The sequence below is a fragment of the Lissotriton vulgaris genome, chromosome 3_1, assembly GCF_964263255.1.
Source record: "Lissotriton vulgaris chromosome 3_1, aLisVul1.2, whole genome shotgun sequence".
Lineage (NCBI taxonomy): Eukaryota > Metazoa > Chordata > Amphibia > Caudata > Salamandridae > Lissotriton > Lissotriton vulgaris.
The window spans coordinates 1,637,384,196-1,637,409,284 of NC_141689.1; the positions used below are offsets into that span (position 1 = coordinate 1,637,384,196).

Here is a 25,089-nt window from a genome sequence, read left to right on the forward strand (position 1 = left end):
ATTCAGTTTTACCATCCAAAAGAGGAGGAGTCCGTGAGGCCAAATTCCGTCTCCTTGAGACGAGATATATATTGGAGCTAGACAGTAAGAACACTAATGGATTGAATGATAGGGAAGATCTATATACCTGCATTTAATGCCTGTGTACTATTATGTCTAGAATTTGCCTGTCCGGATATTGTGATGTTAATGAATATTATGAGGTTTAGCTCTATTTTGATATCTGAAATTTCTAAGAGATGTTATACAAATCCAATGGTAGTATTAACTAAGTACGCGCCTCTGCTAGGATTACTTAAAGATGAAATGAAATATGTGTATATAAGTTGAGGAAAACCATGTTTTTATGCTTTTTTTACACATATGCACTATCAGCGATTTTTGCACATTTGTCTGTACTTTTTTGCACCTTAGTATTTACTATACAGAAGGTTTTTTTTTTAATGAATTTTGTAATACATAAGTGATGCTTTGTTAATGCCTTCTTTGGGCTTTATGAAAACTGAGGGTTTTAATTATTAATTGACAATGGTGACGAATTACCAGTGCCCACTTTGGGCTTCATGAAATCAGATGGTATTTATGATGGTTGTCCAATATATTAATTCAATCTAGCGACTGTGCAATTCGGAGACTAATCCATTTCTTGTCTGCACTTTGGTGATAGGCCATGTATCAATATATCAGCTACAGAATGAGTTGGAGGAAGGGGTTATTAGGATTGCATTTCTCCACCTCTCCTCTTGTTGACATTATAATTTGAAAATATTTATTTATTAACTTATCGAGTGAGCCCCACATGGATGTTCCCCTGTTGCTTTAGATTTCTAAACAGTATTTTATTGTACATAGTAATCTTGCGGTATTTTGCACAGAACGCTTTTCATTTTCATGCCTCTCATTGTCATTGTATTTGAAACGTCAATTTCCATTTGTGCACTGTCACTTTAAAAGCCCATCTGTAATGCATGTAGTATGTCATGTGATCAAGCTTTGTGAGGAAGCGAAACGCGTCATGGCGGACGCGCTGGGCACATTAAAACTACTTTAAACTTTGCATCAGCAAATTCTGGGTCTACTCCTCCTCATTCCTGCCAGCTAAGGGCGTGTGTGTGTTGGTGACGATATATATATATATATATATATATATATATATAAACAAAACCCTTTCAGGCATAGAGTGATGCAACAATTACGCAAAAAAAAGAGAGAACTCTGGGTAGTTCTTAAGTTTAGGTGGAAAGCAGCTCCTGTTAGAGCACTCTCAACACCAGCGACACTCTAGACATGCTCACCTCAAAGTCTGTTTTTCTATGAAAGTCTTTAAGCATAGGATTAGCACAGTGCTATCCACGCAGAGATAGAAAAGGACAAAGTATTTTGCCATTTCTAAAGCAAAGTCTTTAAGCATAGGACTAGCACAGTGCTGTCCTTGCCGAGCAGTAAAATGACAAAGGCCATTTATCACTCCAGGCACAGTATTAAGGTTTGAATTGGTAAAATACCAATTCAAGCCAACCTGAAATGAGTAAACCCTGACACAGTGTTTCGCTCTAATTAGAGCTCTTCAGAGAGGTATAGCTTTGTCCAGACACAAGGGAGCAACCCGTATAAGTAAAAAAAAAAAACTTTCAGGCATAGAGTAACGCATAAATTATGCAAAAAAGAAGGAGAGAACTCTGGGTAGTTCTCCAGTTTCGGTGGAAAGCAGCTCCTGTTAGACCACTCTCAACACCTAGAGTGTCGCTGGTGTTGAGTGCTCTAACAGGAGCCGCTTTCCACCTAAACTTGAGAACTACCCAGAGTTCTCTCCTTTTTTGTGTCTGTGTGTATATATCACTTCTTCGTTTGGAGAATTTTTTTTGCATATTGTAGCGCGGTTACCAGAGACGCGCCTGTGATGTCCCCGCAGCACTAAGCCGGCCTTGGTATACCCTGGTTCCCGTCTCAACGGATTGTTTGCTTCCAAGTAATTGGAATTGCCATGGCCCACCTGCAGGCTTGGGAGAAATGAAGGCGGTGCAGAAATCATCTGATTTCACATTGGGCAAGGAGGATTTTCCACTGAGTCCCTGCCGAAAATTAACCCGGAGGTTTGGGGGTTGCTGCGGTCAGGGGACGCGAGGAGACCGCTTGAACTCGGCAGGATGCATACCTTCACTTGGGGACTCATAATCTTGCTGACACTTGACCCACTCCCGCCATATCCAACCAGCCAGAAATACTGAATTCTGGGACTTGCAGGCATTGTTCCACAGGCAGCCAGCATGAACGAAAGTGATTGACACTTACCTTGGGGGTGGAGCCTGTTATCCAGCCATAGGATCAGGCAGGACATTTAAACCGCATTAGGTGCCTGAGCCCTGAACATACCCCTGGCGCTGAGGAAGGCGATAGACGCCGAAATGCATTCGCCACTAATGAGGGTTCTTCTCTGCTGAAATAAAGGTGTCTCCATCAGTTTCCCTGCTTGTGGCCTCACTTCTTCGTTTGGAGATTTTTTTGTGTATATCTATATCTATATCTATATCTATATCTATATATATATATATATATATATATATATATATGAAAAATAGTTCCCCAATCGGTTCAGATTAAGAAACAAGCACACTTCATCGTGGGGGTTCTCTCGTTTATTGTGCAAGTTTCATCAGACCCATGGACATAACAGGGACGCGTTTCGGCAGACAAGCTGCCTTCATCAACCTTAAAATGTGCCATATTGGTGCTCATATTTAAAAGAAACATTCATTGACATTGAAGATGCACTACACTTTGCTATGTTTGGGTGAAAACAGAAACATTTGGGCTGATAATCACGCAAACACTCGGCAGAATCACGATTGTTTAACACATTGCAACAGTGTAAATCCTTCAGTTTTGAAACCGCTTATAAAGTAATTCACATTCTGTGCTGCTCCGTGTCACTGCCCTCTAGTTTATTGGATTTTAGAAACGTTTCCATCATGCCACATTCCGATTTCCATAAAACCCGGACTGCTGCTTATCGGAATTGGTTTCACTGGACCCAAGGAGTTGAAACTTTGAGCAGTTACCACTGAGTCTCCTTTTAACTTTGGAACAATGATACGAAATTAAGGAATCTTTCTTTCAAAAATGAACAGATTGCCCTCGGAAACGAGTGCTTCTTTCAATGACACTTTTAATAAAAGTCGGTAACAATGCTTGAAGTAAAACTGCATGAATTTGAAATAATGCATATTTGGAATTTTAAACAGACATTTTGCAGATGCTTTGGTACACAGTTAAGGACATGATGAAATCCAGTCCGGGTTTTATGGCAGCACACCAGCATTTACCGCACACTGGATATCGATCGATATATATATATATATATATATATATATATACTCCAAACAACACCACTTCCGAATCAGACGGGAGTCAGATCGGCAAGGCAACAGAGGAGACGGACCACCAAATGCGCTTCACAGGTTCTTTCTTTATTGCAAAATTGTCGGTAGGCAAGAGGGCACTGCGCGTTTCGGGCTTGAAAAGCCCTTGTTCACATGCAAGTGAGCCAGTTTGAATTTTTTGATTTTATAATGCAGTGCACACCCAATCAGCCTGCCAAGTCACATGATGTCAAAGTGTCATGAAAATGAAAGACATACTACTCCTATCTGTAGGAGTACAGAGCAAAATACTGGATTTTTAAATTAACAAATAGTGTGTATATCAACTAAAAATCATTCTTCAAGGCAACATGCAGCTAAATATAACACTATGCAATAATTCTACAATATAGACCTACAAATATTATTTGCAAGTTTTCCATATACTCAATTCCGGGATAAATCCATTGATAAAAAAACGTAAATTTCACACATAATATAATTGGAGTGACTGGAGGATCCTAGGCTGATCCATAAGTGCAAATATATACAGATTTGACTGGTTCCAAGCCTGCGTCAAGTGGAGTATATTAATGTGCATGAGGGAAATGAGGGGAATGGGGATAAAGTACTAAACCTACATATTGCAAAGTACCCTGTGTATTCAATGCATGGATGCAATCTTAACAGTTAGAGATAGGACAATGTCCTTCTATATATCTCTTAAAAAACTGTAAAAACATTTGATACTAACATAAAACTACAATATGTAAAATTCCTTATAGCTTAAAAACACACAGTGTAAAAAAGTGCTAATAAATATCATACAAAATTTAATAAAAGGTGTTTGCTAGATGTTAAATAACAATCAGTGTATATTTACAAAATTTGAGAAGGTAAGGAGCTAAGTCTAATGGTGGAAGAGTGGCCAACAAGGAACTTGACTGGCCAAGCAACTGGCTGACTGGATATGTACTATCTCTGGTCACCTAGGAGAGAATATTTGGCCTGCTAGATAACAGGGAACCTGACTATCTAGAGGGATTTGCTCCTAGATTCAATAAGTGTGCTGAAAACTCAGTGTTCAAAGAAGGTTAGCATATCACAAGAAATGGCGAAGATCCTCTGTAATGTTAAGCCCATTCGGCCATTTACTGCCATATTCGAGGATCATTCGTGACTCTAGTTGACGTAGTTTGAGCTCGCGATTGCCACCTCGCCTTGGTTTGGGAACTGAGGCCACTACATAATATGTTAGGCAATTGATATCTTTGTTGTGTGAGCTCAAAAAATGGCGTGCCACCGGATATGCAGGATCTGAATGTAAAATGGCGCAAATGTGTTGTAGAGTGAGGTAGTGTGGCTCACTGGTTAGAGGCGGCAGACCCGAGAGCAGAGAACGGCCCGGGACCAGGGTTCGATTCCCGGCGCGGCAGGTTTCTGGACCAGGGTCAGCGGACTCGATAATTCTCTCGCCTCGGTGCCCACTCTGATCAGCGATCACACTCGGCAACTCTGGGCATTAGCTTGCCTCATCCTCACTAACGGCCCCACCAGACCGCCGGGGATGCCTGGTCTCACCCTGGAGATACCCATTAAGGGACCATCTCTCAGGGAAGCCAGGAAGGGTTTCGCAGCGGTCGAAGTGCCTTGGGACCCTCCGGGTAAGTAGTGCGCTATATAAATGCCTATACATACATACATACAGAATCCTGACATGTACTGGCTGTTTAGTGCTGCCTACATAATTGAGGCCACAGGAACATGTCAGTACGTATACTGCATATTCCGTTTTGCATGTATGCTGACCTTTAATTGGAATCTCAATATCACTGAAAGGGGTTTTTATAGTGTGTCTTATTGATTCCGAAATTACATGCTCTACAAGTAGAGCATTTCCGGAATCTCTCCTTGATTAGCCAATTTGGTTTAAGTTTGAGCTCAGGACTACTATGGTCGAGCACTGCACCCATACTGAGTGCCCGACGAAAGGTGACCAGGGATTTATCAGGAAGCATACAACCTAGTACACTGTCGGTTAGTACAGTGGGCCAATGGTGGTTGATTATTTGCCTTATCTTGTTTTGTTGGCTACTGTAATCAGTGATAAATCTGGGACATTCCTGTTTGGTGACATCTGATGTCTCATCAGGCAATTCGGTATTCTCAGAAGCTTGACTTAATAGACTGGCCCGTGTTCTGCCCTGGGATTTCACTAGCGCTTGGTTAAAAAAAAATTCTGTGTACCCTCGGGCTTTCATGCGGCTGCGCAGGTCATTAACACATATCTCAAAGTCAGTAGCAGCACTACATATTCTTTTCAACCTGAGGATTTCTCCATAGGAAATACTTTCGATCGTGTGCCTGGGGTGTAAACTAGAGGCATGGAGGGTAGTGTTACCCGCAGTACTTTTGCGATGGAGAGTTGTCTGCACCCTGCTATGATCGTCAATATAAACAATGACATCCAAAAATTCCGCTTGTTTAGTGCTAATCCTAGAAGTGAATCTAAGGTTAAATGGATTGTCATTGATTGCATCAATAAAAGCACAGGCTTCTGTTTCATCACCTTGCCAAACTATAAAAATATCATCGATATAGCGAAGGTATCGAACAATTTTTTCTCGCACCCACACTGTATGCGTAACGTTGAGGACCCGCTCCTCCCACCAGCCAACGTGCAAGCACGCATAGCTGGGGGAGAAGCAGGCCCCCATCGCCACGCCCCTCAGTTGCCTCCAAATTTCTTTGCCAAATAAAAAGTAGTTATTGTATAGACACTATTCAATCAGGCCCAGAATCACTTTGTTGTGCTAATAAAAGTCAATCGGCCGACGGCCCAGAAAATGAGAAACTGCATTCATTCCATCAGTGTGAGAAATGCTAGTGTATAGCTCTTCAACATCCAAAGTGATAAGCAGCATGTCATTCTGCCATTCTAGATCCTCTATTTTAGCCAGAAAATCTCCAGTGTCACGTACAAAGCTAGGCAGGCTGCTTACCCATTTTTGCAAGAAAAAATCCACATATTGGCCTACTCTTTCTCCACAGCTGTTTATAGCAGGGATGATCGGCCTGCCTGGCACCGGTGACTGTCCTTTGTGTACTTTAGGAATTAAATAAAGAATTGGCAAAGTAGGATGTTTATTAAGTATAAATTTGTATTCCTCCTCCGAGATTAGGCCTTCTCTGCGATGTTTCTGTAGGAGTTTGCTTAAGCTTTCATTAGCCTTAGTATATTCTTTGTTTGTTGATTTTTTATAACAAGCTGGATCCGATAGCTGTCTTCTGGCTTCCAGAAAGTACGCTGCTTTCGGCCAAATAACGATGTTTCCACCCTTTTCCGCCGTTTTGATTACGAAGTCTGGATTGTTCTTTAATTTCTTCATCAGTGCATGATATTGCGCCTGTTTCACATCATTTTTTTTTTCTTTTTTTATGGATGTTACTTGTTTTGTGCACTTTTTTCATTTCTGTAATGACACAGTCCTGTACAAAATCAACTGCTTCAAGAGTCATGATTGGTACAAATGCAAATTTTCTCTTAAATGAGGTTATGCCCGCTCCTAGTTTGGATATGTTAATTCTTTCGAGTCGGTTTTGTGTGCTCACCGCTCCACTTTCATTAATTGTCCCGCTGCTGTCTACATCAGCTAAATCATGGATGGCAAGAAGCGCTGATGCATCTGAAACTGACAAAAGCTGTTCCGTGTCAGTGACATCCAGAATAGCAGAATTGTTGGTGCCGGCGGTAGCTTTGAGACGCTGCAAGGCGGAGAATTTGCGTAGCTTTAATTTGCGGATGTAACAATAAACATCCACTCTGGTGGAAGCATAGTTAAAGTTTTGGTCAGGGCAGTAGTTTAAACCTAAAGCAAGAAGTTGTTGCTCCGCTTTTGTGAGGACCACATCAGATAGGTTGATGATAGATCCATCCATTATGGTTTCTTTTTCCTCCACTGTTGATTGTTTTTCTGTTTCTTGGCCCCTTTGTTTGCGTCTTCTCCACCTTTCCCGGCGTTTTTGGTTGCGGCAGGATCTATTGCCGGCCTTTGGCGTGGGCGAAGTGTGCGTAGTCTTTCTGCCACTAAAAAACCCAGCTCCTCATCAATATCCAAAACGGGCAAAGTTTGATTAGTGGCATTTAAATCCGTGCTTGAACCGCTTGACCCACTGTAGCTCGACATTGTGTCAGTGCTAGCACCAGCTGAGGCTTCGTCACAGGCTTCATTTTCAACTGCAGCAGGTTGTGCATTGGGTGTGGTGTTTAATGCGCCTCTGAATTGTTGTCTTTTTGTTGCGTTTTATTTTCGGGCGAAAGTGAATATTTGTTATTTGCATAATCTAAAGCATCCCGGGCGAATTTGCTGATTTTCCTCGCCTTTATTTTCTCAGCATGCTTTTTTAAGCGGTCATCCATTCCTTCTTTCAATTGTTTGACCCCTTCCACTTCACCCGATGCATTTATTTGTTCCTCCAGCTGAGCAATGATTTTCAAAATAGCGTCTGTCAATGGCGGCATATTTGATTAGAATATGAACTAAATTCTTTGAAGCCGCGAGGTTATTTTGTGGTGGAGAAGTGTGGCTCAGGGGTTAGAGGCGGCAGACCCGGAATCTGAGATCGGCCCTGGACCAGGGTTCAATTCCCCGCCTCGGCGGGTCTTGGGCTCAAAAATTCCACGGACTCGATAATTCTCGCTCCGGTGCCTTCTCGACTCACGGGTTCACACTCTGCGACTCTGGACAATAGCTTGCTTAATCTCCACAACGGCCCCTCGCGGCGGGATGCCTGGCTTTCACCTTGTGGATACCCTGCCGGGGTTATCTCACAGGGGAATACCAGGAAGGGTTCCCTAAGCAAGCGCCGGGAAACCCACTGCGGGTAGCTGTGCGCTATATAAGCTCAAATACATTTACATTTATTTTGACCCCACTCTATATATATATATATATATATATTTTTTTTTAAAGCGCACTGTGAACCACCATGGTCACTGAAGAAGAAGTAACTATTTAGGTGTATTTGAAAAATGTACGCAGACTTTATACAATCGCCTCAAGTGTAGTGAGCTGATGGGAAAAGCGAGCTGTCCAACTGACCTCTTCTGCATGCTTTGGTGAGTGGAAGCAAAATGTGAATGACAATTTAACTGACCAATACGTGAAGCCTAAACAAAGGCTTCTCTGTATGTACATTATTAATTGTTGAAAAATATTTCTCTCGCAAAAGACAGCTAAAGTGGTTTGAAAAGCTCAGACCTATAAAGAGCCTTGCCAAAACATAGCCAACAATTCTAGGGTTGAGGGAGCGCGAGTCGTCTCCTTTAGTACTTTTTTGAGAATGTAGATTAACTGTTTCAGATTGACAAAGCCTGCTGCTACAGAATTATATTCTCCTTTGTGCCACACCCTCCTTACTCAATGAAGGAGAATGGCCCACTCAGAAGGGTCACACCAAACTTTTTTCCTTCCTCAGTTTTTCCGGACCATCCTTTCTTGGCTTCAGGACTCTGGGAATTTTACCACTGCTGACCAGTGCTAAAGTGCATGTGTGGTCTCACCTCTAAACGAACAAGTTACTTACCTTCGGTAACGATATATCTGAAAGAAACACGTTAGTATTAGATTCCTTACCTTAGAATAGATACCCCTTCTTTTTTCCGCGCCAGCTAGCGCAGATCCGGAGAAGCTCTACCCCTTAGTCACTTTTTGACTAAAACTTTTTGATCTTCTTCGAGTCCCTCGACTCTTCAGGTGCCGGTAGGGATGCCCGGGTTCAAACCCTGCTTGAGGTGTAGTCGACTGATGTCGAGTACGGACCCCCATCGCCGTTGTCTGCAGTGCCTAGGCCTCGACCACGACGACCGTTCCTGGCCCGACTGTCGAGCTCTGACGTCGAAGGCTAGGCGGGAGCGGTCCCGCAAGCGCCTCGAGCTCCGGCAGTTGGCCCCGCGCCAATCGAGGTCCCGGTCCCATGGGAGGTCGAAGGATCGGTCGCGGGGACGGAGCCCTCGAAGCTCCAGAATAGGCATCGGTCTTCAGGTTCCTCCTAAGGTAAGAGGCATGAGAGGTCGGAGCGGCGTCATCGCTCCTCTGACCGCCCCCGACGCTCGCCTGACGCGGCCGGGGTTTTGGGTGGCACTGCCCACGCGGCTCCGCATCCTGCCCCATACCTTCGGGTCCCTGAACAGGGTGCGACGCCGGAGATCGAGCGGTACCTCATGGCCATGAGGTCGCTCTCTTCTCCACCGGACCCCAGCGGGTCGAGTGCTCCGGCACCGACGCCGCAGATGGCTTCGGCCTCGGCGCCACCGGCGACTTCCGTCCCGGCGCCGCAGGCCCCGGCCGGATCCGGCTCCGGGTCGACGCCGGTCGACCTCACGACCTCGCCGTCCCCAAGGGTGTCACCACTTCGGTTGACGCCGGCCCCAGTTCTTCTGTCAATCCCGTTCAGCCGTCGACACGGCCCCATTGGGCGCCGTACGAGACGGCTTTGGGTACATTCTACTTTAATGAACGGGCCCCAATTGTTGACCCTGGCTACCAGGCATTGGGTGAAGAAGAGGACTGGGAGGGGTCTGAGGACCCTCTGACAAAGGAATGTCAGGACCAAACGGACTGGACAGAGGAGCTTGGGGAAGCCAGCGGCCTGGACCTTCCTCCAGACACTGGTTTGGTCTCCCCTCCAACCGTGGCTACGGAGGAGGGGGCAGCCTATAGCGTAGTTCTGATGCAGGCAGCTAAGGCCTTAAACCTTACGCTCCCCTCAGCGGCCGTGAGGACTAACCTCCTCACCGAGGTCATCAAACCGCAGTCAAGCTCGGTCGAGCGTCTGCTGCCGTTCAATGAGGCCTTATGTGACGACAGCCTGTGGACAGGAACGTGGCCAGACGCTACCGCCCGGCTTCGGGTACCCAAGTTTCCTGTCGACCCATCCAACCCCTGAGAGCCTGGTTATCCAGGCCTCTAACTCCCAGACCGCATTCCCGTCGGCACCTCCCGACAGGGAATCCAAGAGGATCGAACAGTTAGGCAAGAAGGTGTTCTCGTCCCTTAGCCTTGGACTGCCGTCAGTCTACACCACATGCCTCTTGGGCCGCTACACCCACACCCTGTGGGACACGGTTGCGGACGTGCTGCCACAATGCTCTGAGGAGGTCAGGGCTAAACTCGCCCAAGTGCTAGCGGAGGGTCGAGATGCGGCACGGTACTCTATCCGGTGCGGACTGGATACCACCGATACGCTAGGCAGAGCGATGGCCACGACAGTGGCGGTCAGACGCCACGCCTGGCTACGGTGCGCCAATTTTTCGGCCGATGTCAAGGCCACGCTTCTGGACATGCCGTTTGATGGCCGTCGCCTGTTTGGCGACCAGGCAGACCACGCGCTTGAGCGCTTTAAGGACTCTAGGGCTACGGCCAAGTCCTTGGGCCTCTCGGCACCACGCCAGCAAATGCGTGCCTTTCGCTCCTTTCGTGGCCAAGGAAGGGGCGCCCCCACACGGGCCGTCAGCCACACACCGCAGCAGAATGTCCAGCGCGGTGGCAGCCGTGGGAACCGCCGGGGAGGCGGTCGGGGTCCCAGGCGAGGCCAGTCCGCACCCGCTCCCGCAGCTCCCGCCTCAAAACCTTCCGAGTTTTCAGGCCCATGTGACGCCAGTGGGGGGCAGGGTCCGCCATCACCTCTTCCACTGGCGCACAGTCACATCGGACAGGTGGGTGCTGCAAATCGTCTGAGTCGACTCCTCCAGCCATGCCACCGCAGTACCACCGCGTGTCGGGGGACCACTTGCAACTTCTGCAAGAGGAAGTTACGGCCCTCTTGGCCAAGAGGGCCATCGAGCGCGTTCCTAGGCCAGAAGTAGGGTGTGGTTGCTACTCCCACTACTTTCTGGTCCCCAAGAAGGGCAAAGGGGGCGTACGCCCTATCTTGGACCTACGGAGCGTCAACGGCTTCCTCCGGAAGGAGAAGTTCAAGATGTTGACTTTAGCTCAAGTCTTGACTGCCCTAGACCCGCAAGACTGGATGGTGGCGTTGGACTTGCAGGACGCCTACTTTCACATCCCCGTCATGCCAGCCCACCGACGTTACCTGCGGTTCACGGTAGGTCTCGAGCATTTTCAGTTCACCGTGCTCCCCTTAGGCCTCACCAGCGCCCCACGGGTTTTCACGAAAGTGATGGCGGTGGTCGCAGCTCATCTGCACAGGTTGGGGGTTTCAGTCTTCCCCTACCTAGACGACTGGGTGTTGAAGGTGGGCTCGCCCCAGACAGTCGTCCACCACCTCCAGATTACGGCGGATCTCCTGCACCAGCTGGGGTTTTCCATCAACGTGCCGAAATCACCTGTGCCCCTCTCAGAAGCTCCTCTTCATCGGAGCTGTTCTGGACTCGGCGCAGTTTCGGGTTTATCCTCCCGAACAGCGAGTCCGGTATATTCAGGAGTTGATTCCCATCTTCCAGCCGCTATCCCGGGTTTCGGTCAGGTTGACGCTGCGGCTCCTGGGGCGGATTGCTTCCTGCATCCTTCTGGTGCATCACGCCCGGTGGCGGATGCGGGCTCTGCAGTGGGACCTGAAGTTTCAGTGGGCCCAGCATCAGGGCAACCTGTCCGACCATGTCCTGATCTCGGAGGGTACTGCAAGATAGTTGCAGTGGTGGCTCACGGACCGCGATTGGGTCGACGGCAGATCCCTCTCCCTTCCCCAACCGGAGCACGTGGTTGTGTGGGACGCTTCCCTTCAGGCCACTTGGGAGAGGTGGAGATCAGAGGCCTCTGGTCTCCGGCGGAGTCCCAACTCCACATCAACCTTCTGGAGCGGAGGGCGATTCGTCTAGCACTGAAAGCATTCCTCCCCTCTGTTCGGGGGAGTGTAGTGCAGGTGTTCACGGACAACACCACCGCCATGTGGTACTGCAACAAACAGGGCGGTGTGGGGTCCTGGACCCTCTGTCAAGAGGCTCTGCGGCTCTGGCAGGGGCTGGAACATCAGGGCGTGACCCTGATGGTTCAACACCTGGCAGGTTCTCTGAACGCCAGGGCGGACAAACTCAGACGACGGTGCTCGATGGATCACGAATGGCGTCTGAACTCGGACGTGGCGCAAGGCATCTTTCTGCACTGGGGAGAGCCTTGGTTAGATCTATTCACCACCGAAGAGAACGCGCAATGTCATCAGTTCTGCGCGTTGGAATTTCCAAGGTGGCACTCGCTCGGAGACGCATTTCGTCGCGAGTGGAGTTGCGGTCTGTTATACGCCTTTCCGCCAATACCACTTCTGCCCAGAGTGCTGAAGAAGATCAGGCGCGACCGGGCCCAGGTAATCCTTGTGGCTCCGGACTGGGCTCGAAGGTACTGGTATCCCGAGCTACTCAACATGTCAGTCGGTCCCCTGATCCACCTGCCTCTTCAGGAGGACCTTCTGTCGCAGCAGCAGGGGACGGTCCTCCACCCGAACCTGTACAGTCTCCACCTCCATGCTTGGAGATTGAGCGGCGGCAGTTGAGGCCCTTTGACTTGCCTCCTGAAGTTTGTGATGTTATTCTGGCAGCCAGACGTCCCTCCACTAAGTCGGTATACGCCTGCCGGTGGAACAAATTTGTGGCATGGTGCACAGCAAAGGCTGTGGATCCCCTTTCTGAAGTTCTTCTCTTCCTTCTTTCTCTTGCCCAGCAGGGCTCTGCTCTGGGCACTCAAGGGCTACCTTTCTGCCTTCCTAAGGCTCCCTGATAAGCCTTCTTTGTTCAGGTCCCCTATAGTAACTAGTTTTCTGAAAGGCATCACACACATGTTTCCACCGGTCTCTTTTGTGATGCCTCAGTGGGACTTGAACCTCGTTCTTACTTTCCTGATGTGCGCTCCCTTTGAGCCACTTCACTCTTGTCCTCTCCGTCTTCTCACCTTAAAGACGGCTTTCGTGGTTGCCATCACCTCTGCCAGAAGGGTGAGTGAGCTCCAGGCTCTATCTTGCAAACCTCCCTTTCTGTCTGTGAATCCGGACAAAGTGGTATTGCGTACAAAACCATCTTTCCTGCCCAAAGTAGTCTCTGCTTTCCACATCGGGCAGTCCATCACCTTACCCTCCTTCTTCCCGCCTCCGCATCCCTCAAAGGATGAAAAGCGATCCATCGTCTGGACCCAAAACGTGCGCTTTTATTCTATGTGGATCGCACACGACAGTTCCGGGTGGACGACCAGCTCTTTGTTGGCTACGTGGGTGCGAAGAAGGGACGGGCGGTGCATAAGCGGACCATCTCTCGGCGGGTTGTCTTATGCATCAAGGCGTGCTACTCCTTGGCTAGAAAGGAGCCTCCAGTTGGGCTGAGGGCCCATTCCACTCGGGCCACGGTGGCTACTACTGCCCTGGGTCGGTGAGTCCCCCTGCAGGACATTTGCCAGGCGGCAACGTGGGCCTCGCTGCACACCTTTGCGAAGCACTACTGCCTGGACAGTCAAGTCCGGAGGGATGGCTTCTTTGGCCGTTCCGTCCTCCAGGACTTCCTGGTGTGAGTATTGGTTCGCAGACCCACCACCGGGGTAGGTATTCCTGGGGTATCTATTCCAAGGTAAGGAATCTAATACTAACGTGTTTCTTTCAGATGAACAAGTTACTTACCTTCGGTAACGATATATCTGTAGGAAACATTAGTTAGTATTAGATTCCTTACCGCCCCGCCCATCCTCCCCGTTCTGCGAACTGATACCTAGGGTTAAGGTTCTTCCCCTTTGCCCTAGTTTCTTGGCACCAGTGTTGGTTCTACCATGGCTCTGCGTATCTGGCGCGGAAAAGCTGTGGCTAAGAACTGACGTCAGCGTGCATAGGCGGCGTCTAAGTACTCCGACGACGTCATCCCGGCGCAGACGACGCCGACGGACGCGGAGCCGGAGACAACGCTGCGCAGGGGTATTGCTACGCAAAAATTTCTGGATCCAGTCTGACGCCTGGGGATATTCTAAGGTAAGGAATCTAATACTAACGTGTTTCTTACAGATATGGAATAATTGGTTTACACCTGTTTGGCATATTTAATGTCCCTTGTAAAGTGGTATAACATGTACCCAGGGCCTGTACGTTAAATGCTACAAGTGGGCCTGCACCACTGATTGTGCCACCCACATAAGTAGTATTTCAAAACGGTCTCAGCTCTGCCACTGAAGTGGCCTGCGAGTGCAGTTTACTGCCACTTCGACTTGGCATTTAAAACTACTTGCCAAGCTTGAAACTCCTGTTTTATTACACATACGTCATCTCCAAGGTAGGCCCTAGGAAGCTCTAAGGGCAGGGTTCTATGTAAATGAAAGGTAATACATGTACTGGTATGTTTTGCATGTACTGGTATGTTGTGCATGTCCTGGTATGTTTTGCACTTCCTGGTAGTGACAAACAGCCTGTTTTGTTTTTCACCACAGAGGCCTACTCCTCTCATATGTTAGCATTTGGAATTCCCTAATACTTTTTAAAGATGTAGTTCCTTTTCAGAGGAGAGTAGCTTTTTCATGTTTCATATGTTTGGAATGTTAACTCCTCCTTACTGGTAAACTGTGATTTAGCATTACTATTTTAAAACTGCCACTTTTAGAAAACTGGCATTTCTCATTACTTATAACTCTGTGTGCTTTGTAGCCTGTCTCCAATACACGTCTGGGCTGGATGACAGCTACATGTAGTAAAGGAAGATGCACAGTCCACTGTGTAGGTTAAGATCCTTTATTGTAAGTTCCTTCCAAGATAATAAGTACAGAAGTAAAACCCCACCAGGAGCCAGATGTTAGCAGCTCAGCCTGAGATGACCAACTGCCACAGTAAGTTAGAGAGGCACTGTCAGCCGAAGGGACACCCAGGCATTCTATGATGTCACAGATATCATAGTACAGTCTATCCAGAGAAGAACAGTGGAGAGGACATTTACTACACATCCTATTACCTTATGGAGTAAGAACAGAATAAAGAAACAATCGGCAAAATACCTTAAAAGCAACAAGTACTGCATGAGAAATCATTAGCATGAACAGAAATACAATAACATGCTAGATTTTAAATGAACAAAAAAAACAACTAAATGCTACTATATGCCACATCCCCTTCCCTTAGGGTAAAAGCATGGTTTAGATGAATGAGGACCAAAGTAGCAAAGAAAGGTGGTCACGCTCACAAATAGGTACACCAGAGGATAAACACCCAGATAAACAAAGGCGAGCGTAGACACAGACCCTTTACGAGCTCCCCTGACAAAAACATGCTGACAGAGAAAAATATGATAAAACTCCTCAGACAAAGTCCCACCGACATGAAACCCTTGTCCACGAATCTCAGGCAGGTAGACTTTGACAGAAGCAGAGTGTGAAAAAGAGACTGTTTAACAATCTCCACCAAAAAGAGAGAACAACACAGGGTACTGACCCATAAAAATCACAACCTCCCCTAAGTAGGGTACACCACAGGATAGTCAACCTGGGAACAGAAACGGTGCATTGACTACCCAGAAAAAAAAACCCTTCCCCTAAGTAGGGTACACCGCAGGATAGTGAACCTGGGAACTGAAATGGGCATAGACGGGGCATTGACTACCCACAAATCCACAACCTCCCCCAAGTAGGGTACACCGCAGGATAGTAAACCTGGAAACTGAAATGGGTCATTGACTACCCACAAATACACCACACCCCTAATACACAACTTCCCCTAAGTAGGGTACACCGCAGGATAGTAAACCTGGGAACTGAAATGGGGCATTGACTACCCACAAATACACCACCTCCCCTAAGTAGGGTACACCGCAGGATAGTAAACCTGGGAACTGAAATGGGGCATTGACTACCCACAAATACACAACCTCACCCAACAAGAGTACAACTTAGGATACTCACCCTTGAAACTCAAAACAACAACATCCCCTAGATAGGGTACACCATAAGATTCTACATGACCCTAGGACACAAACATGGGCATTGACTACCCACATGCAGACAACCTACCCTAAATAGGGTACACCAGGGCAACAATGACCTAAGAATACTGACCCTTAAAACAACACCTAGTCTAAAGACAAATTCAGAGTACTGTTACACTAACCGCCCTCACAAGTGTCAACAACAAACACCGAGTGCCCCCACCCCTAACTCACAAACGAAATGAAAGCAGGCATTGTAATAACAGTGAAATTGTAAAGCTCCTTTCAAACTTTCTCTCAATGGGTGCCCCCACCCCTTACACACAAAACGAAATGAAAGTAGGCATTACACACAGAAATAAACTGTATGGTCCAACACGAACCAATGCATTGCCACACTCCAAACATACAGCAAGGTGTTGACTAATACAAAACATGCAGCGAGATATGAACTATAACAGTAAATAACAGATAACATCAGCTCCGGTGAGCGATCTCTCACCCGAGGTCTCGAGTGCAAAAGGTACTTGATTTCAGGAACCATTCACTTGTGCGTACCTTATCCTTGTCCCTAATGCAGTCCTGCAAGCAATACTGGAATAGTGATCACTTTCGCAAAATTGTTCATGGTGCTGGTCTTGGAAATTCTTTACTCGTGTCCAACCATTGATCAGCCCGGTGCACAAAGGCTTTTACACAAGAGAGTTACCACCGTTACACCAGAGGCGGAACTCCACATGAATGCTTCTGTCATAAAATCGCAATCCGCAGCATCAAACACACTCGTAGACATAACCCGGAACAGAACTGAAACGAACCAAGATGGCGGCACGCTGTTACGCCTCCGCCGGATGGTTCACGGCAAAAACGTCTAGAGCAAAGTGTGTACCAGGCAGAGACAGCGTGATGCCGCGCTTAACGTGTCTTCGTAGGAAAGCGTCACCAGAGGGAAGAATTAGGACATGCAGATCGTCGCTAACTCCCAAGAAGATTCCAAAGACGTCATCATTCAGACAGTAGCAGAGGAACATAGAAGATCACTGCGGACCAACCGTCGGCCAACCGTCAACAGCGTTCAGTGAGGTGAGAAAAGAAAGTTAACAAAGCACGCCGAAACTGCGCTGTATTTACACGTTGCTAATCACTTTCAAAAGTTTAGGACTGAAGTAGCCAAGCAGAACTAGAACCAATCTGCCAGGAAGAAGCAAGTTCTGCCGTAGATAATAAATAAAAGGTGCGAAAACTCACCAGTGATGGTGTTGCACAATGCAGAAACACCAAACAATGTCACAGTAGTCATGCCAAAATAACAGGAGCTGCGATGCTGTTTTGTGCTTTCCAGAAACACTAGCACATGTCACACAGGCAGGGAGAATCAAACATGCCACACTGTCCAGACGGTGGGAGAAACATACTTCGTTCAGAGTAGATGTAGACAACAACTGTCAAGCCAGTGAAGCAGATGTGACGCCTATCACTAGACCGATGCCTTCTTGTAATGTGTAGAGCACAACAGTGATGCTCAGTCCAGAAACCGCCAACTTCTACACACATGGCAGACAAAGGCAGAGTAGGCAATTCCCACACACAGGTAGAAGTAAGTTACTCCCTTAGAAAATCTACCAGATGATAGCAGACATCAAAATAAAGAGGCACACCCAGGGTGCAGGCTGTCCAGGTGGAACAGGACACTGGTGGGGTTAGCTGGGCATTACTTTTTAGTTTCAACTTGAATTTTTCCACAATTCTTGATGTCTTCGGTTCTTTTCCTTGTGATTGCTTAGTTTCTTGTTCTTAACTGCACGCGTAGGTTAATCCAGTTCAAATCGTCGCCAAACTGTAGTAAAGGAAGATGCACAGTCCACTGTGTAGGTTAAGATCCTTTATTGTAAGTTCCTTCCAAGATAATAAGTACAGAAGTAAAACCCCACCAGGAGCCAGCTGTTAGCAGCTCAGCCTGAGATGACCAACTGCCACAGTAAGTTAGAGAGAGGCACTGTGAGCCAGAGGGACACTCAGGCATTCTATGGTGTCACAGATATCATAGTACAGTCTATCCAGATAAGAACAGTGGAGAGGACATTTACTACACTACACTTTGTGCATTCCCTCCACAACACAGGAAGGATAGGTGTGTACAAGTACCCATCTATATACATTTGCATTCTGATGGCCTGGCCAGGATGGAAGGGAGAGACTAACACTTCAGTTGAATAGGCTGTGTCCTGTCATACACAAAGGACTGATCACCCCCTCAGACAGGACTCTGTTTAAAGGGATACCTGGGGACTTCGAAAGCTGCTTCGAAGTCATCCCCCACATCAAAGGCAGTTTTGGGAATATGTACTGGGTCTCTGACCCCCTAAAATCAGCCACTTCTGGATATTGAACTGGAACTACGTCAGAAGGACTGCTTTGCTGCTTAAAGGACTCATATTTGGACTGCAGACTTGAAAGGCCTGTTTTTCTTTTGTGCTGCCCTGCTGCCTACTGCTTCCTGACTGACCTGAAGGAGAGCTGGAATCTGCTTACCTCCAAGTGATCTCCAAGGGCTTACCTCCTATTTTCTGAAGTCTCAGGGACACAAAAGACTTCTTGCAATTCTGCTAGTGCTGCTGGACTGGCCATCTGTGATGCCTATCCTTGCCTGAGATGCCCTCTCTAGTTTTGGGACTCAGATGTGGGTTCTGCAGCTGTGTTGCTACAAAATCAATGCACAGTCCCCACTACTTCAATCGCAACCAAAGCAGTACCCTTTGACGCGAGTTGATCTGGAGACAGCCCTGCGCGGGTTGACGACAACCCAGAACCATACTACAAGGTTCGACTACGACGCAGCGCCGTTTAAAAGTTCAGACTGCGAGGCTCGACTTGGGTGCGTGAATATGAACAGACGCATTGCCTTCACTGCATGGAGAACACATACTCGCTTTGTTGCTTGCGACCAAGCAAGTTACTTTGTTCATTGGGGCCTGTGTGGGTCCTGTAGCTGGCCTGCGATTCCACAAGGTCAGCCCGAAATTTGACTTTGTCCCACTCCAGCACGACCTAAAGTAAACTTTTTTGCGCTACTTGCTTCTAAGCGCTTTACTGCGTTTATTTAAAATACAATATCTCTACTTCATACATTGGATTTTTGTCAATTTTGGTCTTGTTTAGTTTATAATATAGTAACCTTTTTCTTATATACCTTTGTGGAGTCTTTGTTGTGTATTCATTGCGTTACTGTATGTATGAGTATAATACACATTGCCTCTTTGGATAAGCTTGACTTCTTGGTGCCAAGCTACCACAGTGAGCAAAGGTTATCTGTTAGTGTGTACAGCTTGCCCTGGCCAGAGTGGTGGTTCCTGCCTGGCCTGGGTGCATACCTCAGTCAACAGGGAATGCCATTTCTAACACTCATGGACTGGAAGTGTAGCTAAGTCGATCGTCAAACCACACTTTCACAGCAGGATTTAATGTATCTGGCGTTTCCCCATCTTATCTTGCATGTCTGGACTATAGGAAAATTGCCTACTTGCTAGATCATTGCTATCTTACAGTTTTTATAGTAGGCACAACCATGACTGTAAAGTGGAAACATACCAGTATCTTTGAAATAAAAATAAAAAATGCCTAACTTGGCCTTAAAGAAGAACATACTAAAACGTCTAACAATCAACAAAAGTAATCAGAAATTACGCAGACAGAGTTGTATGGTTGAATATGAAAACTAAGAACTGGAAAAAAGAAAATCTATATCTTTCATCATCCTAGATGAGAAAGAGAAAGGAAAGTAAACTTAAGAGCTAAGAGAACCGATTTCTAAATATGACGGGGCTTGCACAGATTGGCAGACACGGACTTCAACCTAAGCAAGCACTGACATTTTTTGCACTGTACATAGAATTAAAGTCTACATGTGATTAATCATTTCACATTATTCCACAGGTATATGTTAAAATAACTAAACAAAATAACACCAGGCCAAAGATGTTAAACCAACTGTATATGACCGTCACCAGTGCATGAAGAGTTATACATGAGAATTCACATACCTGGTGTTATAGTCTATCACTTCATTATCTGGTTTAACAAATGTATCGTAAATAACTTGCAGGCTACAATCTACCACAGTTACTCTGGTAAGGTTCAGGCCTTGAGATGTATAGCACTAGGAGAAAAAGGAAACCTGATTAGACATTCGTTTTGACAATTTACAAATTAAACTTTTAAGAACAGGATCCTCCTCGTATCAGGTACTCTATCAGCATAGTAAGCCATTACCTTTTCATAAAAGGTTGAGTAGAAAAAACAGACTATTGCATGCCTTGTGAGTTTTGGTCATGACACTCGTTCATCAAAATCAAACTGAAAATCGTCGCCCATGTGCGAAATCACTAAAGTTATTACATCAATGATAAAAACAATTTCAAACACTAATGAAACATTACTTCTTAACATTTCTTGACGTTTTTGCTCACGCCATAGCGTTTAGGGAAAAAACAAAAGATTAATGTATTCCGTATTCACCTGACGAGTTCCAGGTAAAACAAAGACACTTGAAAACAGTCTTCCATGTTTACCGCCTTTCCAAGCTCTATCCATCAATCTACTGTTTTCTTCGTCTGTTATATTTCAGAGCTTGCTTCTTGTTCTTTGACATGTAAAGCACTCATCTTGTTTGTTAAGTAGTAAAATTTAAACACACAAAATAAATATAAAAGGACAAATGAACTATACACACTATTAAAAAGCCATTTAAAAGATTTCCAAGGGGAAAACATCTTGCAGAAAACGTAGTAAGCAGGCAGCAGGCAGCAGCCTCTTTAAATAGAATTTATTCGGCCATTTCAAGAACCATGTTGCAGAGCAGGGACAGTTTATTCTATCAGATGATTTCGATATGCACCATTTCATTTTATAAATGCCAACTTACAGCGGAGGAGAGTTTTTTTTATACATTTAATTAACTACAAAGACATGGTAAATGAATAAACAAAAAAAACAAAACCATACTGATTGCATGTAGGGGCGTAGCTTCCAGTGGTGCAACATGTGCAGGGGCACTGGGGCTATAAGGCCCGAGGGGCTCACTGAACCCCAATTATTCTCTATTACACTGTTCAAATCATGGTCAGGGGCACATTTCATTCCAGAAAGCACTTAATTGCTTGTCCTAGTGACCATGACACACTGACTATGCCACTGATTGCAGACTTAGGTGGGTGATAGAAAGATGTAGGCCGTAAACTAGGAAGCACTCTAATTCACCAGAGAGGACCGGACTGTTTCAAGGTCCATTCCTAAAGTGAAAAGTCAATGACCAAGCCCTAATAATTTAAGTGACGACAGAATACACATGTTTACAACCGATAGCTGCTAAGCAAGTCTAGCAACACAAACCGAAATAAGAAAAGCAGGAAAATAAACGCAATGGCAAAGTAACAGCCCTGGCTTATTACAGGGTCGTGTTATTTGCTGGAAGTGCTGCTGCTTACCTAGCCTGGTGAAAGATCGGATATATTAACGAGCCTAGTAAAGGGTGGCCCCTCACAGTGCATTGACCACTTAAACTATTAAGAAGCATCAGTAGCTCCACAATGCACAGGGATCCTACATGATGGGACATAGTAATGGTCGTAAGTGCAATAATCAATGGGCCTAAAAATTGTCATCAATGGCTTCACAGAAAGCATGCATAGAAAAGAGGGGTCAGTCACCCCACAAAGTGCATGTATAAACTGACAACCTGCCAGGGGCGTCAGTTACCCTGCACCAAGCAAACATCAATAGACCGAGTAACGGTGTTCTAGAGCATGTGACCAGCAGCTTAGAACAAAAACAACAACGCCCCCAAAGAGGGCAGGATGCAAAAGGATGGATTAAAAACAGGAGCTCAATAATTAAGCCCAACATTCTAATTATGATTCTCAAATCGTGTATAAAAGAGCAATGTAAGCCCACTGACAAACTAGCACATCACTAAATGAACACACAAACTAGTGACAAAACCACTACAACATCATTAACAAAATAACTCACTAAATAGGCTATTGGCCTTACAGTGGCTTTTTCTCTTAGAATCCAATTATAGACAAACGACCGATCATATACCTTTACATAAATCTGGACAGACCATGGCTTGATATTGGTTGAATTGTCAAGAAAGCTCCCCATCACTCATTTATTCGAAAGGTAACCTACCCACATAGATCTGAGGCAGGCTTTAAAAAGAACCGTAAGGCCCTCATATTAGATTAGAATCTAGTACTAACATAATACACGTGATTCTGTAATTCCTGAATAAATGCCAGACTGTTATTTCTTTATATTGGGCAATTTGTGACACACCCAGTCGCCGATTATAAAGAAAAGACGTAAAAACTCGACTATTATAAATGATTACAGTCAACTTCAGACATCACAATCCCTGCTGCTAGCAGCCGAGATTAAAGGCAGGTCAGGCCACGGAGCAAACTTAAACAGCTGTTTAAAGCAACGATAGAGAAAAACTGGAATCTTTCTGCAAGTTTCCACACATTCCATGCTACTGCAGCTTAAGTTTTTGTTTTTACACGGACTTGTATTGATTTGTTTATAATGTCTGTTTGCAAAAAATATCAAACAGGTTTTTGTAGTGCTTAATTTTACACCTATTTTTATTCTTCATGTGAGCAAACATGCTTGCTCTAGGTTTTAAGGGTTGAAGTTGTTTTGGGAAAGATGATGGAGTGACACATCTTGGAGTACACAAGGATATTGCATGTCACCTCGGAGTTTAATAATAATAATAATAATAATAATAATAATAATAATAATAATAATAATAATCTCTGCCGTCTGCCTCGTTCCTCTATATGGTTATGGAACTCCTGGGTGACTTGCAACACTCTTATAATGTACAGAATGATGTACTTTATCCAAAATATTAACACTACTACCACTAGGGATAATAGTTCACAGAACGACTTAGGGTCAAACTTATTCAGCCGTTGTTTACTTGTGTCATTAACATTCTGGTTTTAACAATCCGATTCTGCCCACAGGATGGTGGCCAATGGCCTCCTTTGCCCATTACGTTTGTTGCCAATTACATTTATTTTTAGGATCGATTCACTGGACTGTCACTGGGTGTTTGGAGTACTAGACATTTTTAAGGACTGTATTTTGCCAGTTTACGTCGGAGTTCAAGAGTCAAAGACATCCACCTCAGAAACTGATGAACCAATCATTGCCAAAGCCAGTAAGTCTGGCAATGAAAGCCAACCTTTTGGCACTTCATGTTCTGCCATAGTTGTGGCAAAACCTGGTTTAGGTAGCTGGCAAGCCTTCACCAATTTTAAAAAAGAAAAGATTAATGACAAAACTTTTTTGTTTAAAAAACACAAACATTTCCATTGTACTGCATGACCCTGAAGCGAACTACTTTATGTATAAGTGTGCTCCCTGTGAAGGGCAGCAAGCCATAACACTGAAGTCAGCCAATGGTTGAAGTGGACTGGTGCATTGCCCCTTGATGTATGCTCGAGTGGATAGACGAAAAATGTGAATGATCACCACAGACGAATGGATGAAGTGTGGATAAAATCCCCCATAAGTAACTGTCACTCACAAGTTTAGCAATATCAAAAGGGCTTGGCTAATACAGACCTACAAATGCCAACTGTTCTGCTATTGGATGCCACCTTCTTGTCTTATAAAGGAAGAAATTATGAAACAAAGGAGGGGTAAGAAATAAAACAAGCATTGGAAACGCAATAGGGCTCGCATTAGGAAAGTTTGAGCTATTGGTCTTATAAATGAAATTTTTATTATTTATGTGTTATTTTTTAAAATAGCTAAATTAATAGCTTTGTCATTTACAATGCCAATAGTTATAACTTTTGCAAATGTGACACCTATTGCATTGGTAATGCAACATATTTTATATTTACGGGACTTAGATGTATTGATATTGCAAATAACAATGGCTTATTTTTTAAAAATAATTAATACTTAAATAATGTGTTTAATTTGTAATGGCAATAGCTTAAACTTTTGTAAATAACTTTTGGGAAGATTATGTTAAGTGTTTTTTATTGTGACGAAAATCCAAGAACATAAGTGAAATATTAACATCTTTTTGTGATTTGTAATAAAGCTTGAAAGCAGCTTGAAACATTGAAAGAACATATTTGAACCAGTGATGCTGTGGTGGTGCTGAGTCATGCTGTGGTTGCGCCGAGCGATGCTGTGGTTGCGCCGAGCGATGCTGTGGTTGCGCCGATCGATGCTGTGGTTGCGCCGAGCGATGCTGTGGTTGCGCCGAGCGATGCTGTGGTTGCGCCGAGCGATGCTGTGGTTGCGCCGAGCGATGCTGTGGTTGCGCCGAGCGATGCTGTGGTTGCGCCGAGCGATGCTGTGGTTGCGCCGAGCGATGCTGTGGTTGCGCCGAGCGATGCTGTGGTTGCGCCGAGCGATGCTGTGGTTGCGCCGAGCGATGCTGTGGTTGCGCTGATCGATGCTGGGGTGGCGCTGATCGATGCTGGGGTGGCGCTGAGTGATGCTGGGGTGGCGCTGAGTGATGCTGGCGTAGCGATGATGAGGTGATGCTGAGTGGTGCTGTGGTGGTGCTGAGTGGTGCTGGGGTGATGGTGAGTGAGGATGTGGTGATGGTGAGTGGTGCTGATTGATGCTGGGGTGGTGCTGAGTGATGCTGGGGTGGTGCTGAGTGATGCTGGGGTGGTGCTGAGTGATGCTGGGGTGGTGCTGAGTGATGCTGTGGTGGTGCTGTGGTGGTGCTGAGTGGGAGATGGGGAGAGGGAAAAAAGGAGAGCAGGGAGAGGGTAAAGAGATGGATAGAGGGGAGAAAGG

The 25,089-nt window shown here is 45.8% G+C and overlaps 1 protein-coding gene across 1 annotated transcript in view; it reads right to left on the reverse strand.

The window, feature by feature from the left end:
• LOC147728286 (uncharacterized) overlaps positions 1 to 25,089 on the reverse strand; it is a 1,395,946-nt gene that overhangs the window by 302,524 nt on the left and 1,068,333 nt on the right. Inside the window, exon 13 of the mRNA XM_086963769.1 lies at positions 20,292 to 20,407. Coding sequence (XP_086819895.1) covers positions 20,292 to 20,407 — 116 coding nt within the window. The remainder of the gene's footprint in view (positions 1 to 20,291; positions 20,408 to 25,089) is intronic.